This window comes from Ovis canadensis, chromosome 12 (assembly GCF_042477335.2).
Source record: "Ovis canadensis isolate MfBH-ARS-UI-01 breed Bighorn chromosome 12, ARS-UI_OviCan_v2, whole genome shotgun sequence".
NCBI lineage: Eukaryota > Metazoa > Chordata > Mammalia > Artiodactyla > Bovidae > Ovis > Ovis canadensis.
The window spans coordinates 65,498,998-65,513,987 of NC_091256.1; the positions used below are offsets into that span (position 1 = coordinate 65,498,998).

A 14,990-nucleotide genomic window follows, 5' to 3' on the forward strand; every position below is an offset into this window, starting at 1 on the left:
TATAAAATAAAATACATAGGATTATTATATTTTACTGAAATATAGTTATCAAAATATTAGAGTAAATGTATGCTATAATAATATACCTTCAGTACTTCCTTATTAGCATACTAAATAGAAGATCTAGTGGCTGGTCTAATACTATCATAATTTCAAAAGAACAAGGTACACATGTGATTGTTTGCAATCTGCTATGCCTGTAATAGGCTCTGAGAGTATCTGTGATTCCTCTTGCTGACAAAGTTGAGGGTTCTGCTGTCCCAGTGGTGATTTGTTCCTTTCATGCATGATGGAAGGAAATACCACATTTATAGAGGTTAAGTGAAAATGGGGCAATTTCCACCCCATCCAAACTCATGGACTCTTTGTATTCTGTTACCCTTGAGGGTTCTAGGAGCTCCAGGTTACTCTACTATAGCCCTACTGTTTTACTCTCCTCACAGCACCTGCCACTTCGTCATTTGGTTTATCTGTAGCAAGTTTGCTTATTTATTGCTGACTCCCCACCCAGCACTGCCATGAGTGTTCAGACTGCCTGCAAGTCATCTCTGTCTGGGGCTTTATTTCTCTCACCTATCACTAATCCTCAGAGCTGGAAAGGGAAAATGACACACAGCAGTTACACAACTTTGTAGAAAAAAAATCAAAAAATAGTAATAAGGCTAATATTTATGGACAGTTTACTCTGTACTGGGCACATAAAGTCCACTCTGAGTAGATTAATTCATTACATACCCACCAAGTGCTATGAAGCTGGATCTATTACTTTCCCTGATCCTGTAGATGAGGAACTTGAGTCACTGTATTTGGAAACCCAAAGTGTAGACTATGAGAGTCAAGGCCAGGAAAACCACAGGACTGAACCATCCCATCTTGTACAAGCTGACCCTGCTGCTACTGCTAAGTCGCTTCAGTCGTATCCGACTCTGCGACCCCAGAGACAGCAGCCCACCAGGCTCCCTCGTCCCCCTCCAGGGAAGAACACTGGAGTGGGTTGCCATTTCCATGGGTTGCCATTTCCTTCTCCAATGCATGAAAGCGAAAAGTGAAAGTAAAGTCTCTCAGTCGTGTCCGACTCCTAGGGACTCCATGGACTGCAGCCTACCAGGCTCCTCCGCCCATGGGATTTGCCAGGCAAGAGTACTGGAGTGGAGTGCCATTGCTTTCTCCATATAGGTAAGAAAATTGGCCCCCGAGTTCTTCTCCATCAAGGTTACATTGAGAATAAGTGTTTGCCATCACTTTTCATTACTTCATCACTGAAGTAAGAGACTAAAATGTATCTTCTCTATTCAGTCTCCATCAGCCCTATGGAAAATCACAGCAAATCCTAATTGGCAATATTTACACAATCCTCACCATGATATAATTACAAGTATTTGATTAAATTATACAAGCCAGCAACAATGAGCAGAATCTGACTATGTTACAGAAAGAGTTTTCCATCTCTCAAAAGCAACAAAATATTTTTCTAAAAAGTCACATTCTGGAGTTGCACTCATCTCTACTCATTTACTTATCTGCTACATCTCTTTATTTTGTGGTTGGCTGGTTCTAGGCAGCAGGTAGCCAACATGGGCCCCAAATTCAGAACAATTATCCATGTCTTCACCACTCCACAGAATGGTGGATGCCATGGAGAAAATAAGACAGGAGGTAGGGTGGAATTTCTCTGTTATCTGAGGAAGTGAATCATTTTTGGAATGTTGTGGCTCTTAGCCTAGGCCAGCTTGAAAAACATCAGGAAGAGGTTAAGAACCATGTTATCCAATAGAAAATCTTCAGGTATGGGTAATATGCTGTCAGCCTCCACAGCCATGATGTGACTGTCAATTTAACTGAAAGCTACTGGTATGTCCTTTTTCTAGTTAGTTAGTGTTGGTTGCTCAGTCATATCTGACTCTTTGCGACCCTGTGAACTGTAGCCCACCAGGCTCTTCTGTCCATGGGATTCTCCAGGCAAGAATATTTGAATGGGTAGCCATTGCCTTCTCCAGGGGAGCTTCCCAACCCAAGGATTGAACCCAGGTCTCCTGCACTGGCAGGCGGATTCTTTACTGTCTAAATCACCAGGGCAGCCCTGTGTTTTCCTAATCTGCTCTTAATTCTCTGGAAAGAAAATGAAGTTGCTCAGTTATGCCCAACTCTCTGCAACCCCATGGACTGCAAAGGCCTGTCAGGCTCCTCCTTCCATGGGATTTTCCAGGCAAGAGCACTGAAGTGGGTTGCCATTTCCTTCTCCAGGGGATCTTGCTGACCCAGGGATATTATTCTCTGGAGGAGGGGACAAACAAAACTCACCCATGTTATCAAAAGCTGGAAGATGCAGTTGAAGACCCACAGTCTCACTGGATGGCTGATGGCAGCAGGGATGTCTGTGGTGAGGAAGTGGTTGCCGACGACCCATAGTCCGACACCCACGGAGGCCACGCAAGCTGTAGCAAGGAGAAGGAGAAGGAACGAGATCAACATCCTGCTGTTTCTACCATGGGAGAGGCCAAGAGGAGACTGTGCTCAGGACAGGACCATTTGACACAGCTGGGAGATGGCAGATGTGCTCCACTTATACACCACCACCTGCACTCTCCACCTTCCCATATCTTGCAAGCATTGGTCCAGCCAGGTGAGTCACAAACTCAGGTGAGGGCCTGGTTCTAGGACAGGGCCCATACAGAGGAGAATGTGGCTTGTGCAACCTGACCCAGCTGGAAAGGAGAGCTCAAAAGTCCAAGCTTGCATCTAGCACTGCTACTAGAAATGGCCTTGGCTAAATGACTGCAAGGAGATCAAACCAGTCAGTTCTAAAGGAAATCAGCTCTGAAGATTCATTGGAAGAACTGATGCTGAAGCTGAAGATCCAATACTTTGGCCACCTGATATGAAGAGCCAACTCATTGGAAAAGACCCTGATGCTTGGGAAGACTGAAGGCAAAAAGAGAAGAGGGCAGCAGAGGATAAGACAGTTGGATGGCATCACTGACTCAATGGACATGAGTTCGAGCAAACTCTGAGAGATAGTGAAGAATAGCACAGCCTAACATGCTGCAGTCCATGAGGCTGCAAAGAGTTGGACACAGCTTAGAGGCTGAACAATAAGAAAGTGACTGTCGACATCACACACACTGTTCCTTCCACCAACACTCTGACCTCATTGCCACCTCCTAATTCCACTCTGGTTGCACTTACTAATCCTCAACCTGCCAGAGGCCCCAGGGCCTTGGCACTTACTATTCCCTGTGCAACATTCTTCCCTGAAACTTCAGCTGGCCTCAATCGCTCCCCTACTGTGAGTCTCTGCTCAAATGTCACCTTCTGAGTGAGGCCAAACCTGGCCACCTTATTTAACATTGCAAGTCCCCACCAGTATTCCTATACCCACCCTGGCCCACCTGCATACTCTGTTGCTATGGCCTTTATCATTGTCTGGGATACCACATGCTTCACTTGTTCATGTATTACCTTGAATGTAACCTCTGTGAGGACAGGAATTTTTGTTTTGTTCCTTGCTTTCTCCTCAACAGCTAGATCAGGGTTTGGTACTTAGTGAGTGCTCAGCAATGTCTACAAGATGAAAGAATGAACAAGCTTTGTCCTTTTCATCATAAAGCAGAGAAGAAAAAAAAAAACTGACCCTGTTTCTAGACTGGGTCAGAGATTGATATCAGGGTTCAGAATCTTCCCTAACAACACAGTCCCTCATCCTCTGTAATAATGATAATGTCTGCCATTTCTCCCACCTCCCCCACCCTCATGTCAGGGCAGTGGTTTTTAAACAAGGGGACTTTATCCCACCCCCCTGGGCACATCTGGTCATGTCTAGAGACATTTTTGGGTTTTGCCACTCCATGGGGTGGGGACTGGCACTGGCATCTTGCAAGTGGACCCCAGAGATGTTGGGGTCAGTACACAGATGTTGTACAGTGCACAGAATGGTCCCCAGAACAAGGAATTTTCTGGTCCAATGTATCAATAATACTGAGGTTGAAAAACCCCAAGTCAGGAAGACTTGGATTTGTATCCTGCTGAATGCCAGCATTCGGATCATCAGCAAGTTATACTCTCTGATTCCCCATTTCCAAATCTGTAAAATGGGAAGGATAATAATAGTACCCCCAAGGAGTTGTTGGGTGAAACAAAGGCACTGTGTCTGTAAGCACCTAGCCTGAGCCTGGGTGTTTTGTTGTTCAGTTGCTAAGTCATGTCCCACTCTTTGTGATCACAAGAACTGCAGCACTCCAGGCTTCCCTGTCCTTCACTGTTTCCCAAGGGTTTGCTCAAATTCATGTCCACTAAGTCAGTGATGTCATCCAACCGTCTCATTCTCTGTCATCCCCTTCTCCTTGGTGTGGTAACACTCAATACATTTCAGAGAGCAAGGCTGAGACAAGGTCTATAACAAAAGACAAAATAGGGTATTATATAATGATAAAGGGATCAATACAAAAAGAGGAATATTATTCATTAACAAATGTGCACCTAATGTAGCCAATAATTAAGCAAATATTTATAGACATAAAGGAAGAAACTGATAGTAATATTATAAGATTAGGGAACTTTAATAGCCAACTTACATCATTGGACAGATCACCCAGACAGAAGATCAATAAGGAAGCAGTAAGACATAAAGTGAAGTTGAAATGAATGTCTACAGGACATTCCAACCAAAAACAGAACACACATTCTTTTCAAGTGCATATAGAACATTTTCTAGAACGGATCACATACTAGGGGGAAAAAACCAAGACTCAACAAATTTAAGATGATAGAAATTATGTTAAGTATTTTTCTGAACACAATAGTATAAAACTGGAAATCAAATACAGGAAGAAAATGGGGAAATTGCAAACATGTAGAGAATAAACCATATGCTACTAAAAAATGTGATCTTAGAGAAAATGCTTTAATTTTTCACTGTTGAGCACGATGTTAGCTTTGTTATAAATAGGCTTTATTATGTTGAGGTATGTTCCAAATACACCAACTTTGTAGAGAGGTTTTTACCATTAATGGAGGATGAATTTTATCAAATGTTTTTTCCTATATCTATTGACATGATTATGTGATTTTTATTAATGTTGTCTGGCGTGTCACACTGACTGATATGCAAGTACTGAACCATCTTCATATCCTTGGAATAAATCCTATTTGATCCTAATGCATAATTCTTTCAGTGCATTGTTAAATTTGATTTGCTAACGTTTTGTTGAGCAGTTTGCATCTATGCTTGTCAGGGATATTGGCCTATAAATTTTTGTGTGTGTATCTTTGGTTTTGGTATTTGGGTAACCAACCTAGATAGCATATTGAAAAGTAGAGACATTACTTTGCCAGCAAAGGTCCGCCTAGTCAAGGCTATGGTTTTTCCAGTGGTCATGTATGGATGTGGGAGTTGGACTGTGAAGAAGGCTGAGCGCTGAAGAATTGATGCTTTTGAACTGTGGTGTTGAAGAAGATTCTTGAGAGTCCCTTGGACTGCAAGGAGATCCAGCCAGCCCATTCAGAAGGAGATCAGCCCTGGGATTTCTTTGGAGGGAATGATGCTGAGGCTGAAACTCCAGTACTTTGACCACCTCATGCGAAGAGTTGACTCATTGGAAAAGACTCTGATGCTGGGAGGGATTGGGGGCAGGAGGAGAAGGGGACGGCAGAGGATGAGATGGCTAGATGGCATCACTGACTCGATGGACATGAGTCTGAGTAAACTCTGGGAGTTGGTGATGGACAGGGAGGCCTGGTGTGCTGTGATTCATGGGGTCGCAAAGAGTCGGACACGACTGAGCGACTGAACTGAACTGAACTGAACTGAATGCTGGTTTCATAGAATGAGTTTTGAAGCATTCACTCCCTTGATGTTAATTCTTTAAATATTGGTAAAGTTCACCCATGAAGCTTTCTGGTCTTCGACTTTAGCTTATTGATAGTTTCTAAATTACTCATTGTTTCATTATTATTAACTGGTCTACTCAGATTTTTCTGGTTTTTCCTGATTCAGTCTTGGAAGACGATATGTTTCTTCTAAATAGCCCAATTTGTTGTCATATAATTGTTCTCAGTATTTTCTTATGATTGTTTGCATTTCTGTGATACTGGTTGTAACTTCTCCTCTCACTTCTAATTTTATTCATTTTGGTCCTCTCTCTTTTGTTCTGGTGCATCACCATTTCTTTTCTCTTGTTTCTATCTTTCTCCAAGCACTTCTCAACATCTGACATACTGCATATTTCTACATATTCACTTGCTATGTCTCATCCATGAAATTAAAAGACACTTGTTCCTTGGAAGAAAAGTTATGACCAATCTAGATAGCATATTAAAAAGCAGAGACATTACTTTGCCAACAAAGGTCTGTCTAGTTAAAGCTATGGTTTTTCCAGTAGTCATGTATGGATGTGAGAGCTGGACTATAAAGAAAGCTGAGCACTGAAGAACTGATGCTTTTGAACTGTGGTTTTGGAGAAGACTCTTGAGAGTCCCTTGGACAGCAAGGAGATCCAACCAGTCCACCCTAAAGGAAATCAGTCCTAAATAGTCATTGGAAGGACTGATGCTGAAGCTGAAACTCTAATACTTTGGCCACCTGATGCAAAGAGCTGACTCATTTGAAAAGACCCTGATGCTGGGAAAGATTGAAGGCGGGAGGAGAAGGGGATGTCAGAGGATGAGATTTTTGGATGGCATCACCAACTCAATGGACATGAGTTGGAATAAACTCTTGGGAGTTGGCGATGGACAGGGAGGCCTGGCGTGCTGCGGTCCATGGGGTCACAAAGAGTCGGACAAGACTAAGCGACTGAATTGAACTGACGTCTCATCAGAATTATCCAGTGACTTCCCTCCTCACCCTTAAGAAAAGCCAAACTAATTACAGTGGCTGATAAAACTACCACAAACGGTTTCTGTTACCCCACTGACCACTTTCCACCCTATTTATCTCCTCAGTCACTCTGCCAGTCACACTGGGCTCCTTGTTGCTCCTTGAAGGCATCAGGCTGCTTCATGCCATGCAGCCTTTGTACTTGCTCTTCCCTCTGTTCATTAGGTTCATCTCACAGATATCTGCATGGCTAACACTCTCATTTCTTTCAGAACTTATGATCAGACAGGTCTTCCTTAACTATCCTATTTGTAATTCCACCAATTCCCCTCTGCAGCAGAACTCCTCATTCTCTTTTTACTGCCTAGCAAATATCACCTTTTATCATACCATGCATTTATTTATCTCATTTACTCCATGAATACTGTAAGTTTCATGAAAACAGGGGTTCTTGACTCACTTAAAATCATGTAAAGTGTCTCAATAAACAGTGGTTGAATGAATGAACAGAAGACTGAAAAATAGGAAACGCAAAGGCAAAGATGTAACGGATTTTAAGAAAATATTAAAATTCTAATTTGGCCTGGTTCCTTCTGAGATGCCTGATTGCATTGCTACAGTATTGTGGATACAGTGGTGTGGCATTTCCTGCCTTAGATGCTAACTCAATGCTGACTTTGCTAAAGGGAAGGAACCATTACATTTTTGCATGGTGGTAACGACTAACTTTCCCTCTACCAGATAATGTTGTTTTGAGCCTTCACCACCACCAAAGGATCACTTCCAGATTTCTCAGCTGGGCTTTTCCCGACAATCCATGGGATTCTACTCCTACAGAGTTATGCATTTTCTGATTGCTGTTCATTGTCACATAACAGGGATTTGGAGGCAGAGGAAAGGGAAGTAAAAGTTTCAGTTAATGACCTCTGTTGCTTTGGAGTGTAGGAGGCAAAATTATCTGTTGAGAGAGGGTTCAGCTAGGATAGAGATGATGAAATATGAACCATCACTGATGAGTCTGGGAAAGATGACTGATAACAGAAGAGAGAGTGGTTGAGCAGGATAAATGTGTTTGGGAAAAACATAGTATTTAAGATGCTTGAAGCAGGTTTTAGAAAAATGCATCATTTGTGGTTTAAAATTTAAATGATTAACAAAATACATTTAAAATTTCAGCCTCACCAATACCTTTAAAAATGTATATATAGTACATATATAGGACTTCCCTGGTGGCTCAGATGGTAAAATGTCAGTCTACAATGCGGGAGACCCGGGTTCAATCCCTGGGTTGGGAAGGTCCCCTGGAGAAGGAAATGGCAATCCACTCCAGTACTATTGCCTGGAAAATCCCATGGAATATTACTCAGTCATAGAAAGGAATGAATTTGAGTCAATTCTAGTGAGGTGGATGAACCTAGAGCCTATCATACAGAGTGAAGTAAGTTAGAATTAGAAAAACAAATATAGTATGTTAATATATATATATATATATGGAATCTAGAAAAATGATATTGATGAACCTATTTGCAAGGAAGGAATGGAAACACAGTTGTAGAGAATGGACTAGTGGACACAGTGGGGGAGGGAGAGAGTGGGATGAATGGAGAAAGGAGCATCAGCACACATACACTATCGTGTGTAAAATGGACAGCTGGTGAGAAGTTGCTGTATAACAAAGGGAGCCCAATCTGGTGCTCTGTGATGGCCAAGAGGGGTAGGATCGGGGGAAGGGAATGGAGGCTCAAGAGAGAGGTGATATATGTATAATTATGGCTAATGCATGTTGTTGGATGGCAGAAACCAACAGAACATTGTAAAAATTTAAAAACAAAAAGTACATGTTAAATATTAATATATATTTTTTCATACCAAAATACTTTAATGGGATATCCAATCCTTGCAAAGATAAGGAAGCAAGAATATGTACATAAAGCTGTTAACCTTTCAGAATGCAATTCAGCTATACGTATCACAAAACTTAAAAATGCTTTATACCTTGAATATTAGTAGTAACTATTAGGTTGGTGCAAAAGTACTTGCAATTTTGCAGTGTTGAAATTTGCCATTTGCTATTGGAATATATTCTTAAATAAATGTTGTTATGTTATACATCTTTTTAATGCACACTTCTTATTTTATATTCTTTTGTTAATGACTTATTACTTGCTATTTATTTTAAATTTATTTGAGACTATAGAAAAGATGTTAGATAAAAAGCAAATTCCAGTGATTTTTTTTATTTGAGTTCAAAATGGGTTATAGCAGCAGAGACAACTCGCAACATGAACAATGCACTTGGCCCACGAACTGCTAATGAACACATAATGTAGCAGTGGTTCAAACAGTTTTGCAAAGGAGACAAGGGCCTTGAAGAAGAGGAGCATAGCGACCAGTCATTGGAAATTGAAAACAACCAATTGAAAGGATCACTGAAGCTGATCCTCTTAGAACTACAGGAGAAGCTACTGAAAAACTCAATGTCAACCATTCCATGGTCATTCAGCATTTGAAGCAAATTGAAAAGGTGATAAAGCTCGATAACTGGGTGCCTCATGATCTGACCGAAAGTCAAAAAAGCTGTCATTTTGAAGTGTCATCTTATCTTATTCTATGCAATAACAGCAAACCATTTCTTGATCAAATTGTGACGTGTGATGAAACTTGGATTTTCTATGACAACTGGCGATGACCAAGATCAGTGATTGCACCAAGAAGAAGCTCCAAGGCATTTGCCAAAGCCAAACTTACACCAAAAAAAGATCATGGCCATTGCTTCATGGTCTGCTGCCCATCTGATCCACTACAGCTTTCAGAATCCAAGTGAAACCATTGCATCTGAGAAGTATGCTCAGCAAATCAATGAGATGAACCAAAAACTGCAATGCCTGCATCTGGCATTGGTCAACAGAAAGGGCCCAATTCTCCATGACAACACCCAACTGCACATCACATAACAAATGCTTCAAAAGTTAAACAAATTGAGCTACAAAGCTTTGCCTCATCTGTCATATTCAGTCAACCTATTGTCAACTGACTACCACTTCTTCAAGCATCTTGACAACTTCTTGCAGTGAAAATACTTTACAACCAGCAGGATGCAGAAAATGTTTTTCAGGAGTTTGTTGAATCCTGAAGCATGGATTTTCATGCTACAGGAATATATAAACTTATTTCATGTTGGCAAAAATCTGTTGATTATAATGGTTCCTATTTTGATTAATAAAGATGTGTGTGAGTCTTTGTTATAATGATTTAAAATTCATGGTTCAAAGCTGTAATTACTTTTTCATCAACCTAATAAATATGCTCTGGGTCCTTTGGCCCAGTAATTACACATATTCAAAAATATGCTAAGGAAATATCGCAAAATACCAAAGAAAATTGCCTTATATATCAAGACAATTGCTGTAGCACTTCTATAGCATTAAAATATTGGAAAACAACATAAGTATACAGCAACAAATAAATAACTAAAAGGATAGGAACTATGATGCGCACATTTAAGATTATATCTAAAAGAACCAGAAAAATGATTATACTGTAATATGAAAGAATAAAGGTAGAGTGAAAACAAACTATTCTAAAACACAATCACAACTTACTAAAAGGAAACAATACAACATTAAATACAGTTGTATATTAGAGAAGAGGTGAGAAGATTCTTTCCTCTTCATATGACAACTAGAGAACAAACTTCAGGGTTATAACAAATTTAATGTAATCTGGGCAATCTGTTCAGTTCAATAAGCAAATATTGAGACCTAATAAATGCTAGGCAGTACTCTAGGTTCTATTGTGTATAAATGGCAGTTTGTGGTACTACTGAAGAATTTCAAAAGGAAAACATGTGTTTCAAACATGAGAATTTGAGTCTTGACAAGAAAGGAAGGAAAAAAGGAGAGATAGAGGCAGAGAGGGAAGGAAAAGGGAAAGGTAGAACGTAGAAGTATTTTATTGAGCTATCCCAGAGTTACAATATAGTTCTGCACTTCCTCAAAAATGCCATCATCCAAAGAAGCCAAGAATGTACAGTGGAGGAAAGACAGTCTCTTCAATAAATAGTTTTAAGAAAACTGGACAGCCACAGGCAAAAAAGAAAAAAAGAAAGAAACTAGATCACTACTTCACACTATAAACAGAAATCAACTCAAAATGGATTAAAGGCTTGAATGTAAGAACCAAAACTACAAAACTCCTAGAAGAACATATAGGCTGCATGCTCTTTGATGTCAGTCTTAGCAATATCTTTCTAAATATGTCTCCTCAAGCAAGGGAAACAAAAACAAAATTAAACAAATGGGGCTGCACTAAACTAAAAAGCTTCTGCACAACAAAATGAGAAGACAACCTACCAAACAGAAGAAGATATTCACAAACTATATATCTAATAAGGGATTAATATCCAAAATACATAAAGAAATCATGGCATACACACCAAGGAAACCAGAATTGAAAGAGACACATGTACCCCAATGTTCATCGCAGCACTGTTTATAATAGCCAGGACATGGAAACAACCTAGATGTCCATCAGCAGATGAATGGATAAGAAAGCTGTGGTACATATACACAATGGAGTATTACTCAGCCATTAAAAAGAATGCATTTGAATCAGTTCTGATGAGATGGATGAAACTGGAGCCGATTATACAAAGTAAGCCAGAAAGAAAAACACCAATACAGTATACTAACACATATACGTGGAATTTAGAAAGATGGCAATGATGACCCTGTATGCAAGACAGCAAAAAAGACACAGATGTGTATAGCGGACTTTTGGACTCTGAGGGAGAGGGAGAGGGTGGGATGATTTGGGAGAATGACATTGAAACATGTATACTATCATGTAAGAATCGAATCACCAGTCTATGTCCGATGCAGGATACAGCATGCTTGGGGCTGGTGCACGGGGATGACCCAGAGGGATGTTGTGGGGAGGGAGGTGGGAGGGGGGTTCATGTTTGGGATCGCATGTACACCCATGGTGGATTCATGTCAATGTATGGCAAAACCAATACGGTATTATAAAGTAAAATAAAGTAAAAATAAAAAGTTAAAAAAAAAAAAGAAATCATACAACTCAACAACGAAAGAGCAAACATTATCCAAAGGGTTGAGGACCTGAACAGGCATTTTTCCAAAGAAGACATACAGTTGACCAACAAGCGCATGAAAAGACATTTAACATCACTAGCTATCAGAGAAATACAAATCAAAATCACAGTGAGATACCAACTGACCCATATTAGAGTGGCTATTATCAAAAAGATAAGCTATAACAAGTCTTGGTGATGATGTGGATAAGGGAACCCTTGTACACTGTTGATAGGAATGTAAATTGATCCAGCCACTATGGGGAAAAGTGTGGAGGTTCCTCAAAAAATTAAGAACAGAACTACCGTATGATCCAGTTACCCCCCAAACAAGGTATTTATCCAAGAATATGAAAACACCAGGTGGCACTAATGGTAAAGAAACTGCTTGCCAATGCAAGAGACATAATGGACACAGGTGCAATTTCTGGGTTGGGAAGAGTCCCCTGAAAGAAGGCATGGCAACCCACTCCAGTATTCTTACCTGAAGAATCTCATAGACAAAAGGGTCTGGTGGGCTATGCTCCATAGGATTGCAAAGAGTCAGACACAACTGAAGCAACTTAGCATGTAGCATGAAAACACCAGTTTGAAAAGATACATGAATGCACCCTTATGTTCATTACATTATGTATGATTGCTGAGATATGAAAATAACTGAAGTTCCCATCGATGAATGAACAGATGAAGAAGCATATGTGTATCTACTCAATCATTTAGTTGTATCCTACTCTTTGTGACCCAATGGACTATAGCCCGCCAGTCCTCTGTTCATGGAATTTTCCAGGCAAGAATACTGGAGTGGGTTACCATTTCCTACTCCTGGGGATCTTTCCAACCCAGGAATCGAACCCATGTCTCCTGCATTGCAGGCATTGGCAGACGGATTCTTCATCACTAGCGTCACCAGAGAAAAACTGCAAGATATCATTGTTTTTATGGCTGAGTAGTACTTCATTGTGTGTGTGTGTGTGTGTGTGTGTGTGTGTGTGTGCATGCATGAAGTCATATATATAAACACACACACAACGGAATACTGCTGCTGCTGCTGCTGCTAAGTCACTTCAGTCATGTCCGACTCTGTGCGACCCCATAGACGGCAGCCCGCCAGGCTTCCCCATCCCTGGGATTCTCCAGGCAAGAATACTGGAATGGGTTGCCATATCCTTCTCCAATGCATGAAAATGAAAAGTGAAAGTGAAGTTGCTCAGTCGTGTCTGACTCTTAGTGACCCCATGGACTGCAGCCTACCAGGCTCCACTGTCCATGGGATTTTTCAGGCAAGAGTACTAGAGTGGGGTGCCATTGCCTTCTCCAAACAATGGAATACTACTCAGCCATAAAAACAATGAAAGCTTACCATTTGCAACAACATGAAGGGACCTTGAGAGCATTACGCTAAGTGAAATAAATCTGATGCACAAAGACATATGTCACTCATATGTATAATATTATATAAAAATAATAAAAGTAAATGAACAAACCAAACCAAACAAAAAGAAATGCATAAATATAGAGATTAGAGTAGTGGTTACCAGAGGTAAAGGGAGGATATGGAGGGTGAAATGGTAAAGAGGTCAACTATATGGTGATAGATGAAAATTATACTGCATACAGAAGTAGAAATATAATAGTGCTATACTGTATACAGAGGTAGAAATATTAATGTTGAATATACAAAACATATAATGTTACATAAATCAGTATTACCTGAATTAAAAATATCTAATTTTTAAAATAATTTTTAAAATGCCATCATCACCTGCAGTCCTGAAATCATTTCCCAAATAAATGTCATCCATGATATACTAGTTCTAGACACCATTTCTCCAATGATATTTGTTTCAAATTTACAGATAGGTTTCCATTCACATGATTGTTTACGGATAGGGAAGTAACACTAGCACTCAAAAATAAAATCAGAAAAATAAAAACATAAAAAATAAATAGACCCAATTTGGAGAAAAGCATGGAAATCCTCAAAAATCAACCCACCTTATTGATCAAAAATGTTCATAATTATTCAAAACTAACTCAATATACTCAAAAACAATGATTAACACATTTATATTGATATTTATAGTTACATAATTTTCATTTTATGTCACTTATTATTAACACTAAATAATTGCTGTTGTTGTTGTTCAGTCTCTAAGTCATGTCCAACCCTTTACGACCCCATGGACTGTAGCACACCAGGCTTGCACATGCTTTACTATCTCCTGGAGTTTGCTCAAACTCATGTCCATTAAATCAGTGATGCCATCCAACCATCTCATTCTCTGTTCATTTTCTGTTGCCCTCTTCTCCTGCCCTCAATCTTTCTCAGCATCAGGGTCTTTTCCAATGGGTGAGCTCTTCACCTCAGGTGACCAAACTATTGGAGCTTCAGCTTCAGCATCAGTCCTTCCAATGGACAGTCAGGGTGGATTTTCTTTTAGTATTGCTAGTTTGATCTCCCTGCTGTCCAAGGGACTCTCAAGAGTCTTCTCCTGCACTACAATTCAAAAGGATCAGTTCTTCGGCACACAGCCTTCTTTATGGTCCAACTCACACATCTGTACATGACTACTGGAAAATAATAGCTTTGACTATACAAACCTTTGCTGGCAAAGTGATGTCTTTTTATTTTTAATACATTGTCTAGGTTTGTAGGAATCAGCAAACTAAAATGGACTGGAATGGGTGAATTTAACTCAGATGACCATTATATCTACCACTGTGGGCAGGAATCCCTCAGAAGAAATGGAGTAGCCATCATGGTCAACAAAAGAGTCTGAAATGCAGTACTTGGATGCAATCTCAAAAACGACAGAATGATTTCTGTTCGTTTCCAAGGTAAACCATTCAATATCACAGTAATCCAAGTCTATGCCCCAACCAGTAACGCTGAAGAAGCTGAAGTTGAACGGTTCTATGAAGACCTACAAGACCTTTTAGAACTAACACCGAAAAAAGATGTCCTTTTCATTATAGGGGACTAGAATGCAAAAGTAGGAAGTCAAGAAACACCTGGAGTAACACACAAATTTGGCCTTGGAATGCGGAACGAAGCAGGGCAAAGACTAATAGAGTTTTGCCAAG

The 14,990-nt window shown here is 40.0% G+C and overlaps 1 protein-coding gene across 19 annotated transcripts in view; it reads right to left on the bottom strand.

The window, feature by feature from the left end:
- AADACL3 (arylacetamide deacetylase like 3) overlaps positions 1-14,990 on the bottom strand; it is a 189,815-nt gene that overhangs the window by 7,412 nt on the left and 167,413 nt on the right. For 18 of the 19 annotated variants that reach the window (XM_069546055.1, XM_069546054.1, XM_069546068.1 and 15 more), the window contains one exon: positions 2,302-2,435. The exons of the other annotated variant lie outside the window; for it this stretch is intronic. In XM_069546055.1, coding sequence (XP_069402156.1) covers positions 2,302-2,435 — 134 coding nt within the window. The remainder of the gene's footprint in view (positions 1-2,301; positions 2,436-14,990) is intronic. 19 annotated transcript variants of the gene reach the window in all.